Source organism: Varroa destructor, unplaced genomic scaffold, assembly GCF_002443255.2.
Source record: "Varroa destructor unplaced genomic scaffold, Vdes_3.0 BEIS01000640.1, whole genome shotgun sequence".
NCBI lineage: Eukaryota > Metazoa > Arthropoda > Arachnida > Mesostigmata > Varroidae > Varroa > Varroa destructor.
The window spans coordinates 1-18,214 of record NW_019212093.1 but is presented as its reverse complement, the minus strand read 5'-3'; the positions used below and the strand labels follow the sequence as shown (position 1 = coordinate 18,214).

General features: G+C 40.1%; 1 protein-coding gene across 4 annotated transcripts; it reads left to right on the top strand.

The window, feature by feature from the left end:
* Positions 1 to 672: 672 nt before the first annotated feature.
* On the top strand, positions 673 to 17,876 carry Jupiter (microtubule-associated protein Jupiter). 4 transcript variants are annotated; one of them, XM_086976407.1, is made up of 6 exons: positions 673 to 905; positions 15,190 to 15,283; positions 15,412 to 15,529; positions 15,929 to 16,039; positions 16,364 to 16,419; positions 16,743 to 17,876. In XM_086976407.1, the coding sequence occupies exons 1-6, from the start codon at positions 688 to 690 to the stop codon at positions 16,833 to 16,835; spliced, it is 690 nt and encodes a 229-aa protein (XP_086832533.1). In that variant the 5' UTR covers positions 673 to 687; the 3' UTR covers positions 16,836 to 17,876. The 4 variants fall into 4 exon arrangements, with proteins under 4 accessions (XP_086832533.1, XP_086832535.1, XP_086832534.1 ...); XM_086976409.1 differs by lacking the exon at positions 673 to 905 and adding an exon at positions 6,828 to 6,850; XM_086976408.1 differs by lacking the exon at positions 673 to 905 and adding an exon at positions 6,834 to 6,877.
* Positions 17,877 to 18,214: the final 338 nt, after the last annotated feature.

Sequence of the window (18,214 nt, the reverse complement as noted above, 5' to 3'; positions counted from 1 at the left end):
TATAATCTGACAGGCTTAGTTTTGTTTTTGGCTAGAGAAAACAAGCACTTATTCGTACCCACTCGCTTTACGCTTATATAGCCATAAACGTGTATTTATTCATACATTGTACCTACAATATAAAATATACTAGAACTCAATTGTCTCGGCCAGTATGCGTTAGCGCCCAATGGGCTATCGTCTAACGCCAAGCTCGGCTATTGAGATCTCTCGCGATACTCTTGTACGCGTATTCGACAGAATTCTACAAACCGACGACAACGGGCCCGATTTAGGTGATCAAAACACGTTTCCTGGAGTGCGTTACTACAATAACTCTAACCAACAAATATTCGCTGTTGGTAGAAATTAGCACCAGGTATACCCAGGAAAATGAGAAGGATAACACAGTACGACTAAGGTTTATAGCTTCCTATGCGGTCACCATGCCGCTTCACAGGTCTATTGGAGAGACCCCAGATGGATCAAGCAAAACCCACTCCGATTAGACTCTTAATGGAAGCAAATCGTTACGACGATACCTAAAAATAGGTGATTCCGAAGGCTCGTCCACACAAAATAAGTAACTGGTAATGTCAAACAAAAAAGGGAACCGAACGACGAGGCTTTCCGTCGTACTGACGTAAATCCTGTTGCCGTCGTTGTACTCGTAGTGACGTTGGCTGTTTCCTGTGCCCAATAGGGTCCATGATCATGTTTCTCAAGCGGCGCATTCGCAGATACATTATCGATAGAGTAGAAAAGGATGTACTTTCGGGCGCATTTCGCAGCCGTATGCGTACGTACGTGCGTTGGACCGGATGCCCCTCTTTGGAAGCCACTGTGCCATCGAATGACGAACACTCTTCTGTCCATTTAGAAGACCCCAATGGCAGTCAGAAAATACCAAGAGGTTGCCTGTTCGTGTAAGTGCACTTCGCAATTTCCTAGGGTAGGAACGATAGAGGACGCCGTTTGCTTTTCGACTTCTCGCGCTACACAGATCCATGTGGCATACCGATGGTTTGCGAGTTGATAGCCACGAAATCAGTTCTGTTGTAGATGTTTAAGGTTATCGAGGTAATCGATTGGCCCAAACTCGAAGTCAAATAATGCCCACATGAAGCAGAACTAGCTCAGTTTGTTAAGGTTGTTCCCTCCAGTATGTATCAGACCCTTCCGTCATATAGTTTCAAATCACCTGGATCAATTAAGTATCCGAAGTCACCCATGCCTTGGTGAGAAGTTTGATGACAGGTCCTGATTTTGCCGTTTTTCGATTGCTGCCCGGAAAAAAATTCTAAACGTGCACACATATGTATATATTTATCGGCGCCATGAGATTCTGCCGACAGTGATAATAACAGGCGATAACCTACTATTTTTCTTAGTAATGGTTTTAATCATCATTGATTATTCCATTAATAACATAGATATTAGTAATATACTTTGTTTCCACAGTGGCATAATGAAGAATGAACCGGCCATGAGGTTATTTTGCCTATATTACATTAATGAGATAAGCGTATTTTCTCACATAAACAATTTTTTGCTGAGTTTCGCGCTAGCGTATGGCTATTATACCGTAAAGGATCAGATAGAACACGTTCAAAAAGCGTGACCCCTATCCCTTTACGTTAAGAATTCAATTAAAACAGTTGCTCTCAAGACTCGCGAAAAGCTAAAGGAAGTGCGTTTTAGGCTTTTATGACGACCTATAGTACAGCGAGATCTATTTATAGCAACCGCATTTGACCATCTACCTTCATGCTCAACTATGGGATTTCATAAAACTCGAGAGGGCCTTTAAGGCAGGCAGAAATTGACGTCCTGTACTAACATCCAATAAATTCGGTTTGAGTACGTTTGCAGATGTTAATTGCAAGAACAGAGTTTTTTTTTTTTAAAAACGAAGAACTGACCGAATCTTATCGTCTCAAGAAATTTAAAAAGATCTGTTTTTTGTTAAGGCTGCTATAGCAGATCGTGTTGATGTTGTCGCCTGAGCGTAGGGCAATGTTCAACGTGGCGTTGTACACGCTAGCAGCCAGAGCGTCAGAAACAGGAATACAGACGAGGTAAATCTCTCAACATAAGGACTCTTCGACAAGCATCTAATCTCGCTGCATTACCCTGTCTTTACGACCAGCATGTTCTTAGTCATCCTCCATAAGATCGACGACTGAAGCCGCAACCAGAAGTCCAGATACCATAACGATAGAAACACAAGAGCTGTCGTTTATCAATTGTTGTTTGGCTGAGGTGACGAGCGAGCATAGCGGCATAGTGAAATAGGTGAACGCACACCCAAAACTCGCGGTTTAACAAAGCCAACTCTTTTTGCAATCATCGTCTACTACTGCTGCGACTACTAGAACGACGATGATTACTACCTCTGTCACAATACTAGCGGTATGTTGAAGTTGACAGGCGCCATACAGATTTTTACAGCGAGCTCTCTTTTACACACGAAAAACGTGCTGAGAGCAGACGAAAAACGCATTCATGTTACAAGTCGTTCACCATGTAATCATGTGCCTTTTTCTGTCTTTAAGTAATAGTAACTTCAGATAATAGAAAGTAGGGAAATAACAGTGATTAAGATCCAGACCGTTCGTCGCCGCGTTTGACGCTGCGCTGCAAAAATCGCTCGAACGCTCTATTCAATGGAAGCATACGTTATCAAAATAGAAGATATTCAAGCTGAAGAAAAGCAAGTACCTGCTCGCTGGTTGCATGAACAAATTAATGAAGACAACGTGTTGTTGTGAAGCGCGTAGAACGGCGCCATGATCAACTTGATAATAAGCAGCGTCTTTAATGCCGTTCTGAAATCAATAGAAATGAAAAAAACGAAAGAGATTACTATCTATAAATATACATATGTAGATATGCACGTACCTGTTATGTATGCGTACTTGGTACGGACATTGGCTTTGACGGACTTCGATCATTAATTGTGGATTCATACGTCGTGTCATTTATTTCACACCTACTCCTTTGTCAAACTGTACATCATTAGTAAGGTTCTTTAGAAGTTGAATCGTCGGTGTCTGGGCCTGCTAGCAATATAAAATTTCCGTGTCCGTGGACAATTGGATTTTGTTCCCGAGAAAAGTCGTGATCTTTGACATGCGTCTAAAAATAAAACTGCTCTTATCACTCGCGGCTAACAGAATGGTAAACACTCACAGAGTTGCTAGATTGTGATGGGGAAAATTACGTCGAAACTGGAGGGTTTGCCTGGGAAAAAGTTCTTTTTTATGCTCTAGATTGCAATATCTTCTACTATTTACATAGCAAGCAAGTTCTAGAAGTTTAAATCGTTCTCCTGCCTTTCGATAGCGGTCTTTGCTATTCGTATCAGTTTTTCCTGTCCCTTTTCGATAAGGTAGCTGCCATAGTTTATCTTGATTTAGGACCGAGACTAGCCGTATTAGGGTATCATACACGAGTAGGGGATCGAAGCTGTCGTATTTCGCGATAAATTGTTCTTGACGGTGGCCTAACCCCCGCGAATGCGCTGGCCATATACTATCTGTCTCTAGTATTCTTCTGTCGACTTCATGCGCCCCCGACCCCTGCGCCATTACTATTGACTACCGATGTCGTGCGTCAGCTCGCTCCATAGTTTATGCCGGTGTTCGTATACTGGGTATGACCGGACCCAACGAAAAGCTGCAACAGGTAGAAAGCAACAAAGACTTACAGCCCCCAAGAGAGTTCGCTTTGAATCTGGATAGTGTCAAATAAATACTGTAAGCTATGTTATTTTAAAGTTATTACACTCAACTGAGTATAGGTCTGCTGTAGATCTCATGATTCTGGCTTAGTTAAGCTATCGCCCTATTATGGAACACATCGGATTATTTCAAGTAACAGGTTTTACCTATTTAATAATAAAATGTCGATTTTTTGTAGGCGACTTACATATCGGAAAGAACAACTTCACTATAAAATTGATCCCATATCGATGTAATGATAGTGGATTGTATCTATAATATTAAAGGTATCCCTTCTTGTACCAAATAGAGTAACTTCTGTTTGTTTTTTTTTCATAGAGGGTCGGTAGCTCGAATGGAAGATAGTTGACAAATGAGAAAAATACACCAACCAAATAGTTGAAAATGCATGACTTGATAAAAATCAAGGTATAATCCTCTTTCCGGAGATGATGATAGACCAGCACTGACGCTCATCTCAATGGTGACAAGCCGAATTCGGTGCTATAAGACAAGAAGGGCAGATCCGTCTCCATGATCTTGATTGCCCCATTCTTAGAGAAGTCTTTTTCTTTTGCACACGGCGGACGCCGTGAGCGTTCTATAAGCAGACGCGGCCAGTGATTTCATTGGCTGTTAGCATGCGGCTACATTCAACCCGTAACGGTGCAGGCTCCACGGGCGTATCAAGAAGCAGTAGCGCGTATACCGTCATCATCAAAATGCCGAGACGAGAGGCCCTAATTTTTTTCGAACTAGTGCGTGCCAGCTACTGTTTTCCAAATCCTGTGTTTACTTTACGGGTTCCACCTCTGCCACTACCATGTTATTCTAAATGAAGTTATCTTCTGACAAAACTTATAACTTGTATGAGTGTTCATTTACATAACAACAATAGGAATATGCTGTAAGGGTAGAAAAGGGTGAGGGTTTAGAACATAAATTGGATGACGCATTGACAGAGCTGGAGACAGGAACATTAAAAGATAAAGACTGCTTTCAACCTACAGCTGCCATTTATGTATGCCCAACAGTCTGCCGAACGTCCCTGAATAGTGCATAGCGATTTTTTTTTTCAAAACACAGAAAAATGCTACCCCGATTAGAATGGAAGAAAAGAGACAGCAGTATATGAGTAGGACGTGGCTTGTGGAAAAGGACAAAGTGTGACTTGGTGAATACTTAGCACGCCAACTTATCAGATTATACTTTATAGATATTAGGTACTACTAATTTGCCCAAACTCGACAATTCGTTAGCTAGGAAGAGACCGTTTTTAACCCCTTCTCAGTAGTTCCTTTGGTCCATATAAAGCCCTACAATAAAGAGGCCTAACGACTGATGGTCTGAATGAATAGTGGACAAAGAGAATATACGTTTGGGAAACTAAACTAAAATATTCGTGTGAATAAAAGGAAACCGAGCAATTATCCCCGTTAATGGTAACGATTATTGCGAAACATTTCGGCAAAAAGAAACGTTTGCGTGGAATACGGCTCAAGAACACGGCACTATAATAACAGTACAGGATAACAGTAGTTATTTCTTTGCGTATATTAATAACTATTTCTTACAATAGATGGATACTCTAGCCATTGTCTTTTGACTCATGTTTGTAGATGGCAAGCACAACTAAAACCTACTGATAGTCCCTTTACGTTCGCTGATTTTTTTCAAATAAACTAGTAGTAGATTTTTTATAGGCTACTAGCAGATTTACCCATGTTAGATAGCACGCTATAGGCAATGGTACTGCAATGCTGCTTGGAGCCGACGTTATTCGACTTCATGCCTAGGGACGCCCCAGGACCTAATTGATGTCGCTTGACTCCTCCTTTCAGGGTCACTTGTGGCCTGCTACCATGGAGCAATGATTTTTCGTTTTTCAACTATCTGAAGTCTAAATTTTGCTTTACGTGCACACTCGTGAAGTTAACTTTTGATTTGTCTACATGTCTAGTTAATTCACTAGTGGTCAACAATGGTGAACATAGATAAGAAAAGTCACTGGAAATTTCGACACTTTCTTCGATGATTTATTTAAACGTAGATTGAGCCACGTCGCATAATATATATATATACAATCGTGCCTAATTGTACATCTACCAACACACAACCGCTATACGAGCCTACTTCGGCTTGCGGGTATCATTCTTATTGAAAATGCTTAAATATACAATGAAACCGTGCTTTGCAAGTTAATAGAATGTATTAAAATATAAATATGAAATAGGAATCATTTCTGTTTAAAATCTGTTTAGTGTTCTGGCATTGAATATTTCCCAGGCCATGCGAGTATTTTGTGAACCCACGACGTGAACCCATGTCGTCATTCATATGTCCTTTTTTTCGTGACGCCAAAAACAGAAGTATCTGCTGTTGTTGAGATTGCAGCTAATGATATGAATAATGGCCAGTGTTTTTTGAAAAATCTCTCGACTGCTGTTACGCTCTACTCTATTGTAATTCGGCAAAACACACACATAAACACAGACCAAACATAAAATGGCAAGTATCTAGTGACTGGTTGACTATCAGACGGCGGATCCGTTGAGCGAACTGTTGCTGGGGTTACATGGTACGTGGTCATTGGGTCGGCGGTCGTGGGTTCAAGAAAGGCATTACATTGAGCGAACTAGGGTGTTAATACGAGTTCAGGTGCTTCTCAAGAATTTCACAACGGCTGGAGAAGTCGAAAAGTAGGTACCTATTTTCACGAAGTTACGTGTGACCAGCGACGTCTCTCTTTATGCGTGTGTTTATGTTTTCTCACTATCTGCTTCGCCATCGTTACGTACTGTGAATATATCGAATCTGTTTTTACTGCTTTCGTGCTGGGAAGTTACCACAATGTTCCAGTCGTCATATTCTAGATCTCGATTTCTTTGACGTATTAGCTATGAGATCAGAGAATTACATTTGAAAATAAAGAAAAAAACAAGCGCCATACGGAAGTATGGACAGCTGACATCTACATTCGTATTTTGAATTTGGCGGCAGATATATCGCATACGGACTAGTTATTGAAGGCTAACGCTAGAGGAATCAACGATACTTTGTGCTTGAGATCAAATCAAATTGTGCAATACCTACTTTGGATTGGTGAAATTCGACGTTTTAGTGATGTAACTATGTCATCGCTTGCAAATGTTGGTACGCACAGCCAACTTCATGTTGTTAGTAATTATTGGCTGTGCCACTTTTTTTTTGTCGTCACTTAATTCGTCTTTTGATTAGCCCATGGGGCTGTTATATTGTTTCGGTTCTGTTTCGATACGTCAGCTGGCGGCTGTAGCCTCAGGCGAAACCTTTGTTTCGCTAATAGCTAATTTCTAAAAAATGGAGAAATTAATTATCGCGGTTTAATCGCAGCACACGTCTTTACTACCTACCATTTAATATAGAGACGTCTTCAAAATAATTAATAACGGTCAATTAACTTGCCATCAAAAGTGAAGACAAACAATTATTTTAGTTCGTTCTCTGTTGTTTATATTTAAGGAACATTTTTCACAAGGCCTGTACACCACTTACAAAACATAAGTTCTAAATAATGTCCTGCCTAGCGTCAGCCTTCTGACAATTGTAAAGCTGATGCCGTTCATGATGTCACGTATAGCTTAAAAAACAAATCATATCATCATAAAAGGTCCGTTCTCGGAATGGCAAATATAAGGAAAACTCAGTTTCAGTCAAAACAGGAACGTGTCGATTTCATGTATCAGATAATTTTTCTTTCTGTTTTTGTTGCACGCTTCCCATATTGTAAATGACAATATAATAAATAACTCTGATTGTGTATGTAACACCGGCGAACGCGTGTCCGTTGGCTTCCTTAAAGCGTGATCTCATCTCGAACAATCCACATCGATAATTAGTACGCGCGTCGTGAGTAGTGAGATTGCACATTTGCCGTGCTTCGAAGTACCGAAACGATAGTTTTAGTCATCCTCTCAATGAGTCAGCGGACGAACGTCGATCGCATCCGTTCCGGCAGCAACAACGGCAGCAGCTGATCGATGGACGTGAAGAAAGCGCGCATAGAAAAAGGACAAAAAGAGCATTACAACGAGAAGCGAAAAATAGAAGCAGGGAAAGCGGCCATATTATCAAATATTATCGACCCAACGAAAGAGAATCATCGCATGGTACGATCTTACTGTTAGAACCGACAGTTTTTGTTGCTTCGCTCTCTCTATGAAAGCTTCACCGCAACAACAACAACAACAACAACAACAATAACAATAATAATGACGATGACGACACTTGGCCTCTCCTGCTTGCAATAATGGTAGAAGGTGATGACGTGGAATCGCATCGAAAAAAATTAAGGACGTAGATACGTCCGCGGGCTCTCCGCCGTGTCGTATCTCTTTGCGTGCGTATGAAATTTAACTGGGCATCGCAATTGATAGCCGTTTGTATCTTTCGCGTGCAGAAGCCAAGCGCTACATTGAATTGACAACTATTGTTAGTTAGTGTACCTATTTGATATATTTACTGCATCAAAACGAAGAAGATCATTATTCAAATCAACGCGCCACTCAGAGAGCGACAAAGCGAAATGAGCACAGAACAAGTGAATAGGCCGAATAGTCGACGGAAGTGGATGAGCCTTGGGTTTACGGTAACTTGAAACGAACATCCTGCTAATAGATCCTTATAGACTCACACGCATACTATACGCGATGACATTTTTATGTTTGTCCATCTAAGTACTGTTCAAGGAAAGCGGCTAAGAGTCGACCTTCGCTTGAGAAAATGGGTCGTAGCATGTTGTGGGTCATGAGTACAAGTAGAATTTGAAATGAACATGTGTTTATAGGTTACATTTCATTAACAAGTCACTGACTTAGATCAAAAATAGCTAATGAGAAACTGATTATGCTTATTATGATAAAAGGCTTAAACACTCACTAGCAAGGTGAGTGTTTAGGACCAAGGGTTGATTTATCACAAGGACGAGTTTGTATGTAACTGAACAATAGAATTTCATCTTTACTACAAATTTATACTTTATATTTCCTTTTATTATTTCCTTTACAAAAAGATCTGACTAAAGGGACGTTCAAGCTTCATTTGGGAATTCCTGCGCTCTGTGTGTACTGTCATATGTAATTCTCAAGGAACGAATAGATGATTATTATTGCTGCTGAGGCTTGTTACCAACCACAGTCCTTTCTGCCTTATTTCTTGGGGTCCCGTCTATATATGAGCCGATCTTCTGTCAAAGGCAGTACCGTCTCTACGAATCGGTAAATGGATGGATGGATGCCTGCGCAGTGGGCCGAAGCGTCGTTGCCTAGTGGTCTTCGTGGCTGTGATTGTTGTGTATGTTTTAAGTATTTCTATGCATTAATTGTATCGTCAATAGGTGCACAAGAAGAGCAGCAACTAATAAAACGGCCAAGAGTGTCATCTGCATCAGCGTTCTTCATTGGCCTTCGTTGAGATTAGCATAACGACAACAGCGATAGCGGTAATGACGTAAGTAGCCGAGGTGTTCAAGGCGACACGGGTTTGAGCGCCGCAGGCAATATTTATTCGCCATTACGCTGTACATCGTCTACTGTTTATCACTACCGATAATACGTATAGTTGCAACGTTGGCGGCAGTAAACACGCCAGCCTTGACCCCTATCAGCGCATACTATTCATTATACACATAGATAGCCCTATCGCCATCACTATATCGTTAATGCTCCAGACGGCGGCTGGTCAGGCTGGCTGTATCGCCTACTCACTGGCACGGACACACATACGTTCTAGCTGATGGTAGAACGTCGAACCGCTTAGCTCAGTTATTGTGCATGTATTAAATTAGCTAGCAATTGTTCGCAGTCTTCAGCGCCCCCTATGTTGCCATGGCGACCAGCGACACGTTCCAATTGCCAAAACGACTATTCATTGATTGGTGCCAACAGAAAGGTGACAACAATGGTAATGATAATGGCAGCGACGATCGTCACGTTGACGCCGCTGCCGCTGCCGTGGCCGTCGCCACCACTGCGACTTCGTCAAATAATTACTGACATTAGTTGACGACATCGGCTAACATTATCGTGCTTAACCGTTCGTATTTTGCGTTCGAATACTCTTTTGGACGCCATAGACATAGCGACGGTATTGATAATAATGATAGATTTGACGTCAGCCGCAATCCGAATGGATGGAAGCCGTTAGCACTCGTTTAGCTATAGTAGGATATAACTAGTAGTCATTAGTGGTCTTCAGTACACTAGTAGAAGTTGAATAGGGAAAGGACTTGATATAAACGTTTTGTTAAGAAAGGCATGACATTTCGTTTTACCTGTGTGATGAATGGGCGGGTGCCAGCGGCGTGAAACGAAAACCATGAATTAATCTGTTAAAATGTGATTCATTTAAGGTGAATTTTTCTAATGTGACGGTATTCTATATCTATTTCTTTGTTTACTTTTTTAATTGGAAGAGTGAATTTTTTTTTTTTTTTATATTTCCTAAGAGGTTTATAGAGGTATAACATGTATTATTGCTACAATCGATAACAAATACAACATTCATATTTTATCTGCATAAATGAGAAACGGATGGGCTTGATTGTAATTGACAGTAGATAGTAGACTAGAAATTCAATCTTAACATCAAATCTAACTAGTTGTTGGAAACGAGATCCATTTGCTAGTAACTTATAGTAAAAACTTTTAGAATTAGTTAACTCAGAATAATTAGCTTTCTTTTTTTATAATGTAATGCATAATAAGGACCTATATTCGTTTCATTGGGTTAAATCTTCTATTAAAAGTTAGTATCAATCGAAAATACAGCACACGACAAAGCCAACGCGGTTATCTCTAACGCATTTTTATTTAGTATAAGGAAGATTTTCTTCGGCGTAATAAGATGTAACATTTAGCGTATAGGGCGATTGTCAACAATATATGATCCAGGGCAATGCGTACTCGTACTAATAATAACTGTTTCGTTCGCTGTTTACGTTCAGGTTATCCCAAATACGAAAACAATCGAAAACAATCCGCTAGAGAATATCGCCGAAAATAACTAATAGCATATGACTCTAATATAATCGGTATGTTTTCTAATCTGAAATGTAGTAGCTATGGATAAGCAATATAGTAAAGAAAAAAACTCATTACTACAGCCGTCGATCATTGGCAGCTGTACTCGCCAGCAGTGTCCGCGCATTATCTATAAAACAAACAGATGAAAAACGTTACGTGTAAACTTCTTAATCGCATATGTTTACCGAGCGAAGTGGTTACATAACGTCTCGTCATGTCCTTTCGTTGACCCAAGATACCCAAGCATAGGGTATGCTACTTTCGTGAATTTCGATGTACTTGTTAAAGGCAGGAGCTATGTATGTATGACATTGTGCCGATGATCGGTCAAAATCTGTGCTTTTGTTTTTGAGGCCTTTGCGAAATACGCCTTTGTTACGGACTTGAATTGTAATCATCGGTGTGACTCTAATCGGCACTTTTTGGCCTGGTGATTTTTTATTCAGGGTTGTAGTGGATTAAGTTGTGTACATATAGTAGCAATCATTTGACAACAGTTCCTGCTAAATCTTTTTCATTTCTAAGGACTAAATTTACAGTAGGACAGATGGTTTTTCTGGTTTTGGATTTATCAAAATAAAACCGTCGAACATACCATAAGAAGCATACACTTGGAGGTTGTTTTTCCTCTCAGCCCATTTTATGACAAACCGCTTTAGGTCTTCTTATTCCGGAAGAGTATTCTAAGGAAAGCAGATATATGTATCTATATATATATATATATATATAATTTTTTTTTTTCTTTATAAAGATTGCAAGCGAATGTGGTTGTTTGGGGAGGCCATGTATTACACATTAGTACCGTTACGTACGCGCCACATTCGGAACAAAAGTTCCGAATCTTCCGCAAAGTATACTTGTCGTAGAGATGTTCTAAGCTTCTCTCAAATAAGATACTACTTTTAAAAACAACCTATTCTGCCTGCTTTTGTCTATTATACGGTTGCAAAAGGATCTTTCGTATAAAGCAAGAAAAATATACTGTTATTTCTTGAACTATCTATCCAGAACAGGATGTCTTCCGTAAAATGTTTGTTTACTAAAAACAATCAGTTATTTTAATGACAAATAATGCTTTTATTTGAATGAGACGCCCATGTTCGACATAAGAGTCAATACAAAACGTAATGCTTAGTGTTGGACACAAAAGCAAATAGTATCAGAGCGGTACCTTTAGGTCTGAGATCTAATGCACAGGCGGACGTTCAACAATGATACACACATCTATACATGTTAGAGCGATCTCCCACTCTTATACTATATATATGAAAGCATCTGTATCGGCCCCAATGGTTAAGTGAAAGGGAAAAGCTATGCAGATACAGCGGATCTGATGGCGTTCCGCGTAGTTGCACACTTCAGATGAAATGCGGCTGTGTGTCTTCACAACCACCATCGACTTGGCACAAATATCTATATGTAAATATATAAACCCACTGAAATCAGACCATAATAAGACATATAGGAATGTTATATGATTGATTGGTAGCTCAATAATACGGTAGGACAGCAGCAAAACAAGTATCTAGAGCTACAATAGCGCACCCATGGAACAGATGTTCCTAAGCGGCGCACAATGGCACTGACAAATATATGATTATTGCGTCTTCTTGGGTTTGTTCTGTTGGTTTTTTATTTTGTTTGAATTTAATATGTTTAGGTCAAGCTTACCGAACTCGGTGTATCCCGATCTTTTGTTGTGTAATAACGACATGTCTACCTTCTAAACTTAGCCGCTCGTAAGGTGTCTTAAATTAGATAGAGGGTTCCGTGACGACGCAGTAGCGAAGTCTTTGTTTGCCGAATTTAGGAATACGTTAGGTGATTTCGAATCAGATATGGACGCATTCACTTTCGTGCTGGGAGCCGACTACGCTGAGAAGGTATCAACCGTAAAAGCTCGCAATGTGTATACATTAGATTCAACGCATTTAAAAGTATATACACATTCTGATCAAATCTGATCTCAAAATATTTAGAGTTCGCATGCTCTTCCAAACCAAATCGTTTTTAAGTTATTTTCTCAAAGTTCTCCCACCCCATTATGCTATGGGGTTCATCTTTAGAATAGTCCTTCGAAAGTGTGTTCATACTCTTCTAAAATTTCGGTCGTGTTAGTTAAAGCATCTATGCTAACATAGTGTTTTAATTTATACACATTATTTAAAGCCACTACTACATTTCGTAGCATATGTGTAGTACTTATCGATTTATACTGGAGCTTTCCTGCGAACTCGCCGAGTGCGTTCATCAATACCACCAATGGGTTTCCCTCCTGCACCTAAAGCTCCCCTGTATGATGGTACTATCATCTGATTACATTGGCCTAATTTTTCTAACATGGACAAGGACACAGGGAGATCTGTAACGCTTCGATGAACAGGGGTCACTATCGCTATGCCTCGGCCAGTAGCGAAATATGAACATACCTACTAGGAGTGTAACGCAGTGCTACGCAATTACGACCATTACTGCTCTTGAAGCTTATACATAACATGATGGTTATTATCTATCATGGAAAATATTAAGCTATGGGATGAGAGGTTTGAAGGATTTTCGGGCGACATTACTAGGTCCTAATAAAAAAAATGATGATCACGACTACGGTGTAGCGTGGACCGTCTCCTTCCCTATCCTCTCGTGCTTCAGAGGTGAAGCCTAGATTTGTCTCGCTTTTACCTGCTGCTGCTGGGACCGTGTTGGGTGAGTCTAGCAAGCTTGCTCCACCCAGGTCCAGCAAAATAACTTCGAAAGAAGAATAATTCAAAAAGAGGAACCATTGGTGGATCTTATCATTCGGTTATAGATATATGGTACCGTTGTTCATAGACAATTAGATTTACAGTACATATAGTAAGAATTGCCCATACGAAACCGCTTAAACAATTACACCTGATGGTGATTAAAGCACCGAAGTAACTGTGAGTTATGCCTGTCTAAGCCTAAGTGAAGATTGCTGGCTATATGATAAGATATGGCGATATAACGAAGATTCCAGATGGTTCGATAAACAGTTTGATGAAGATAAAACAGCAAATGAAACAGTAAATTCTCTCCTTCTAAATGCAGTCAGAAATCTCCTTTGTTAATACAGGCTAATTACGAAATGTACTTCACTCACCATGATGCCATTCAAAAAACGGAGGTAATCCAAAGTCAATATGATCTTTATATACTGTTCGTTAAGAACGAACTGGCTTTCGAAGAACGCGAATGTTACGTTGCCCCCGAATGTGAAGCAATGATTATGCAAGAAAAGTGCCGCTTGAGGACTCTAGATAAAATTTGAAAACTCCCGCCGTAGGTCACGTGTTCCTATGAACAGATTTGAATAAAATGATTAACTAAAGGGGAAATATTCAAATCAAGTTGACCTATCGCTTTCTTTTTCATCCTCTTAAAGTACCCTGTTGTTTTTTCAAACGATTCTAATCGCTTTTAATATTACAAATTTTTGTATTTATCAATTACCGATGTTTTTATATTAACAAATAGAGTGGATTAAATTTACTTAACACGTAGGATCTTCGAATAAAGACATAAATCTACGAAAAATGGAGCAACACGCATAAGTTCAGTTGGTCAGTTAAACTTTCATTGAAGATCATTTGCATTTTATTCGAGTCGTTTGGAGAATAGGCTGAAAGTTGGTCTGGGTTTATTCCCTCTGACCCTGGCCGCTTAACCAGAGGCGTAGCAAAGCAGAGACTCAGTAAAGGATAGGATATTTTAACTGAGTTGCGGCGACACACGACGGGAGACTGTGGGTGGCTTACTTAAGTCAGTTAAGTCTCACTGTCGCCCACAAGCTCGAAAGTGTCTTTGGGTTGAATTTCTGACAATTCGAGCGAAGAACGTTGCCTCGGCTAGTGGAAAAGCTGGATTTAAGATCTTCGATTAGAGACCTGAGCAGGGGAAAAGCAGGCTAAATCTCGAATAGAGACGGGTTACCCTCGACATCGGTCCACTGCCTGCGATTTGCGATGCAATGACTAAGCTTAAGTTGCGTGTGTGTATGTCGGTGTGTACATGTGCACCGAGCATAGGCTTTATGGATGGATCTTGTCGTGCTGCATGCCGGGCACACGAATTAACTTTGATGGATCTTTAGAGAAGAGAATCAGGAAAATCAGCGGTTGAAGAGAGTATGGATTGCATTAGGCCGTCTGTTGGAACGAAAGTTTAAAGATTAAAGACAACATAGACGGATTGAAAACTAAGTTAACTTAATGAATAAATGAATTGATGATGCGTGTAATAGAAAGGGCCTGTTTAAATTTACTCTGTGTACGAAAAAGGAATAGAGTAAATGAGATTAGTAAAATAGCGACGGTTGCAGTTTATAAATTACTCTACAACTAAGGCTATATTGAACGGACAAACAATAACAGAACAACGAAATATTGCCCTGCTTATTATTTTTTCAGGGTCCTGAAGCCGCCTGGCGGCGAGGATAGTGACATTTTTGGAGTGCGATCACCCTCCCATCCGATCACAGCTTCACCTCGTCGTGTCGTCAAGGTAGATTTTTTACGATTCAATTGAATTAACAATATAATAGTAAGAAATTAGATATTAATGTGCGTGCAAATAATCGTACAAAGGATACATATATAATGTATCTTTTTCATTTTTATTGCTATGATCAGGGCCAAACATCCAACATCTTCGGTTATGCCGATGAGACTGACCGTGCGTCCGGGATTTCGTCTGGCGCTTCCACGCCTCGTCGCAAGATGTCCACTTCTTCCCAAGAACGCCTTTTCGGTATTTATTCGAGTTTATTCTATATCCATGTTTTTACTTAGAGTTGAAAGGGATTAGTATGATATTACCCATAATTTGTTCTACTGGACCAATTGCATTCGTAGATTATTTTACAAAACGCAACCCAACTACTTCGAATTTTATGGTTTCAAGAAAAATTTACTTACTGAGAAAATAGTCCAGATACAAATTTGTTCTGGAGACATTTTTTTCTGTCTCTATACGAAAAGCAACATCCTGAGACAGAGAGTTGCCTAAAAATATGATTATATTATAGGTGGTACGTATAGTAACAACAAGCATAAATAGTAAAAGGCATAACAAGGGCTTAATTGTCACGCTCTTGTCTTGCGTCTATCGATGATAAGTGACCAAGTGTTTTCGTGTCACGGCTTTCAGGATCGGACGACTTTTCAACGCCACGTCGCGCTGTGGATCGCATGAAGTCATCGGTATTCGATGGGCAACGTTCTGCGCCTGCAACGCCAGTTGCAGTAAACAAAAAATACAGTACGTTTTCCATTTTGCCAATCTGCATCTAGCAGTCATCATATTTCCAAAACAGATTCTATTGCGCTCCTTTACACACAATCGCCGTATGTCATAATAGGAGTCACTTAAAAATTTAATCTTTTTTTTTTTGCAATAAACTGGAAATCAACAAGTTGCGCCAAAGTAAATATGCATTACTGCAATTTTATGAATTTTTCAAAGCAACTATTAATCCGCACTTATGTACGGAGACGTATAACTACTTATCATCAGTTGACGTGCAAGCCAGGGCTTAAGATTAACAGCGGTCGTTTTGGCCTTTTCATTAACTGATACCTTCAGTCTCCCGTAATCCGATCACGGGCTGTGTGTACACCGTTGGCTCTCCATCACGTCAGGTTGGTCTAGTGTCTTCTCTTATTTTTATACAGTTTGCCAAAATGTAAGTTGCCGTACTGAAATCGAAATTGATCTGTTAAAACCTAAAATCTACTGCGGATATTCGTTTAGCAGCTATATACAAATGGGCATCCTTCGTATTACGTAAACCACTTACTTCTATTTGACGCTTGACAAATGAAGAAAAAAACACACAATGTTAGTTAGTGAGTGAGTAATTTTTATTGGATGGAACAGTATTACTTTCCATTTCCTTACTGCTCGGTGTTTGACACGTGTCTATTTACACGTTATTGTTTATGAATGTATCGTCCTTGTTTAGGAACGTGGTGGCTCATCAGGCAGCTCGTCTGGCGGGTCGGTGTCGCCTATCGACGGAGGACGCCCAAACGGATCGAACGGGCATCTGTTCTAAGTAATCTAAGCGCCGTTTTCTATATTGTAAAGCATACAACAGCAGCTAATATAGATGGGCCGTCAGATTACTCGCACTACCAGTAATAACTTATTATTTTTCAATTATCACCCGCGCTGCCGACTGATAATCGATAATAATAATAATAAATATATTGCTGATGAAGAGCAGAAGCCTACAAGGAAGATAAAAATTTAACACTGAGGAGGAACGAAAGGCTGAAAGAACGGATAACGTTTACAACTATACCAAACATTTACAAGAGGTAACATCGGAAAAAGCAGTCTATCATTAAACTCTATTATACCAACAAAGCAGTGCAGAACTATGGAGAAAAGAATCTAATATAATCATCATTATTATTTAACTGTATTTAAGGCGAAAACGCAAAGATAATGCGTGTGTACGTGTTTATCACACAAAATTTGGGTGTAGCATCGGTATATCGGACTATCATAATAGAGACTTTGTGGTAAAAAAAAACACGAGAAACTTTACTAGGCATAGGCCTAAAGACCAGTGTAACCGTGTTCGATTTGGTGGAGTATCTTCACTTCGTACGCAAATAGAGATTTCAAAAGGAACGTGCAAAGTTCACCGCAAAGATATATGGAAAGATTCAGCAATAGTTTAAATGCTAGAAAGCATTTATTAGGTTGGCGTGGATAATTATAAAAATTTCGAACAAAATCAACGGGTACAAAGAGACTCAGAGGGATTTTGGCAGTATGGATTGACCGAAGCAAGTAGTTGTTTAGAGCTAAGCTTGTGAGAGAGATAGAAGAATTAAGCAAAACGTTTGAAAGTCTGAAGAGACCAAAGCCGTCCCGGATTGTATTGGAACTGCAATACATTCGCTCGGGAGGTGGCGTTGTGCACGTAGTTCGACCTATGGAAGCGTTCACTTAAACGGCAATTTGTCTCTTTGACAACGTCGCGTCGCGTCTCATATGTAGAACAGCAGAGACACTGCTGCTATAGCAATCTTCGTAGGCAGCAGCTTCGAGCTTCTGTGGATCGGCAGGATCCGCTACCGCAGAATGCAAGACATAGCAGTTACCGTAGCAAACGGCGGCAGGCAACACAGTATAGTCGGCAGACGTTTCGGCACGTACACAATTTTCTTACTACTTAGTTAACAGCTGCTTGAGGCCGCACAGCTGATGCGACACGCAAAAAGCCCGAGTTCTAATCATGATGCATAACAAGACACCTATATTATAGCAGGATGATGGCAATAGAACTGGAGAGAAAGTGAACTCTGACAGGTACCCGGCAAGTTACTGAGGGGTCTATGTGTGGGGACCAGAAAAGAACGCAACACAACGCATGAAGTCAACACAAGACTATCGAAAGCGATAAACACACTTCTATATATA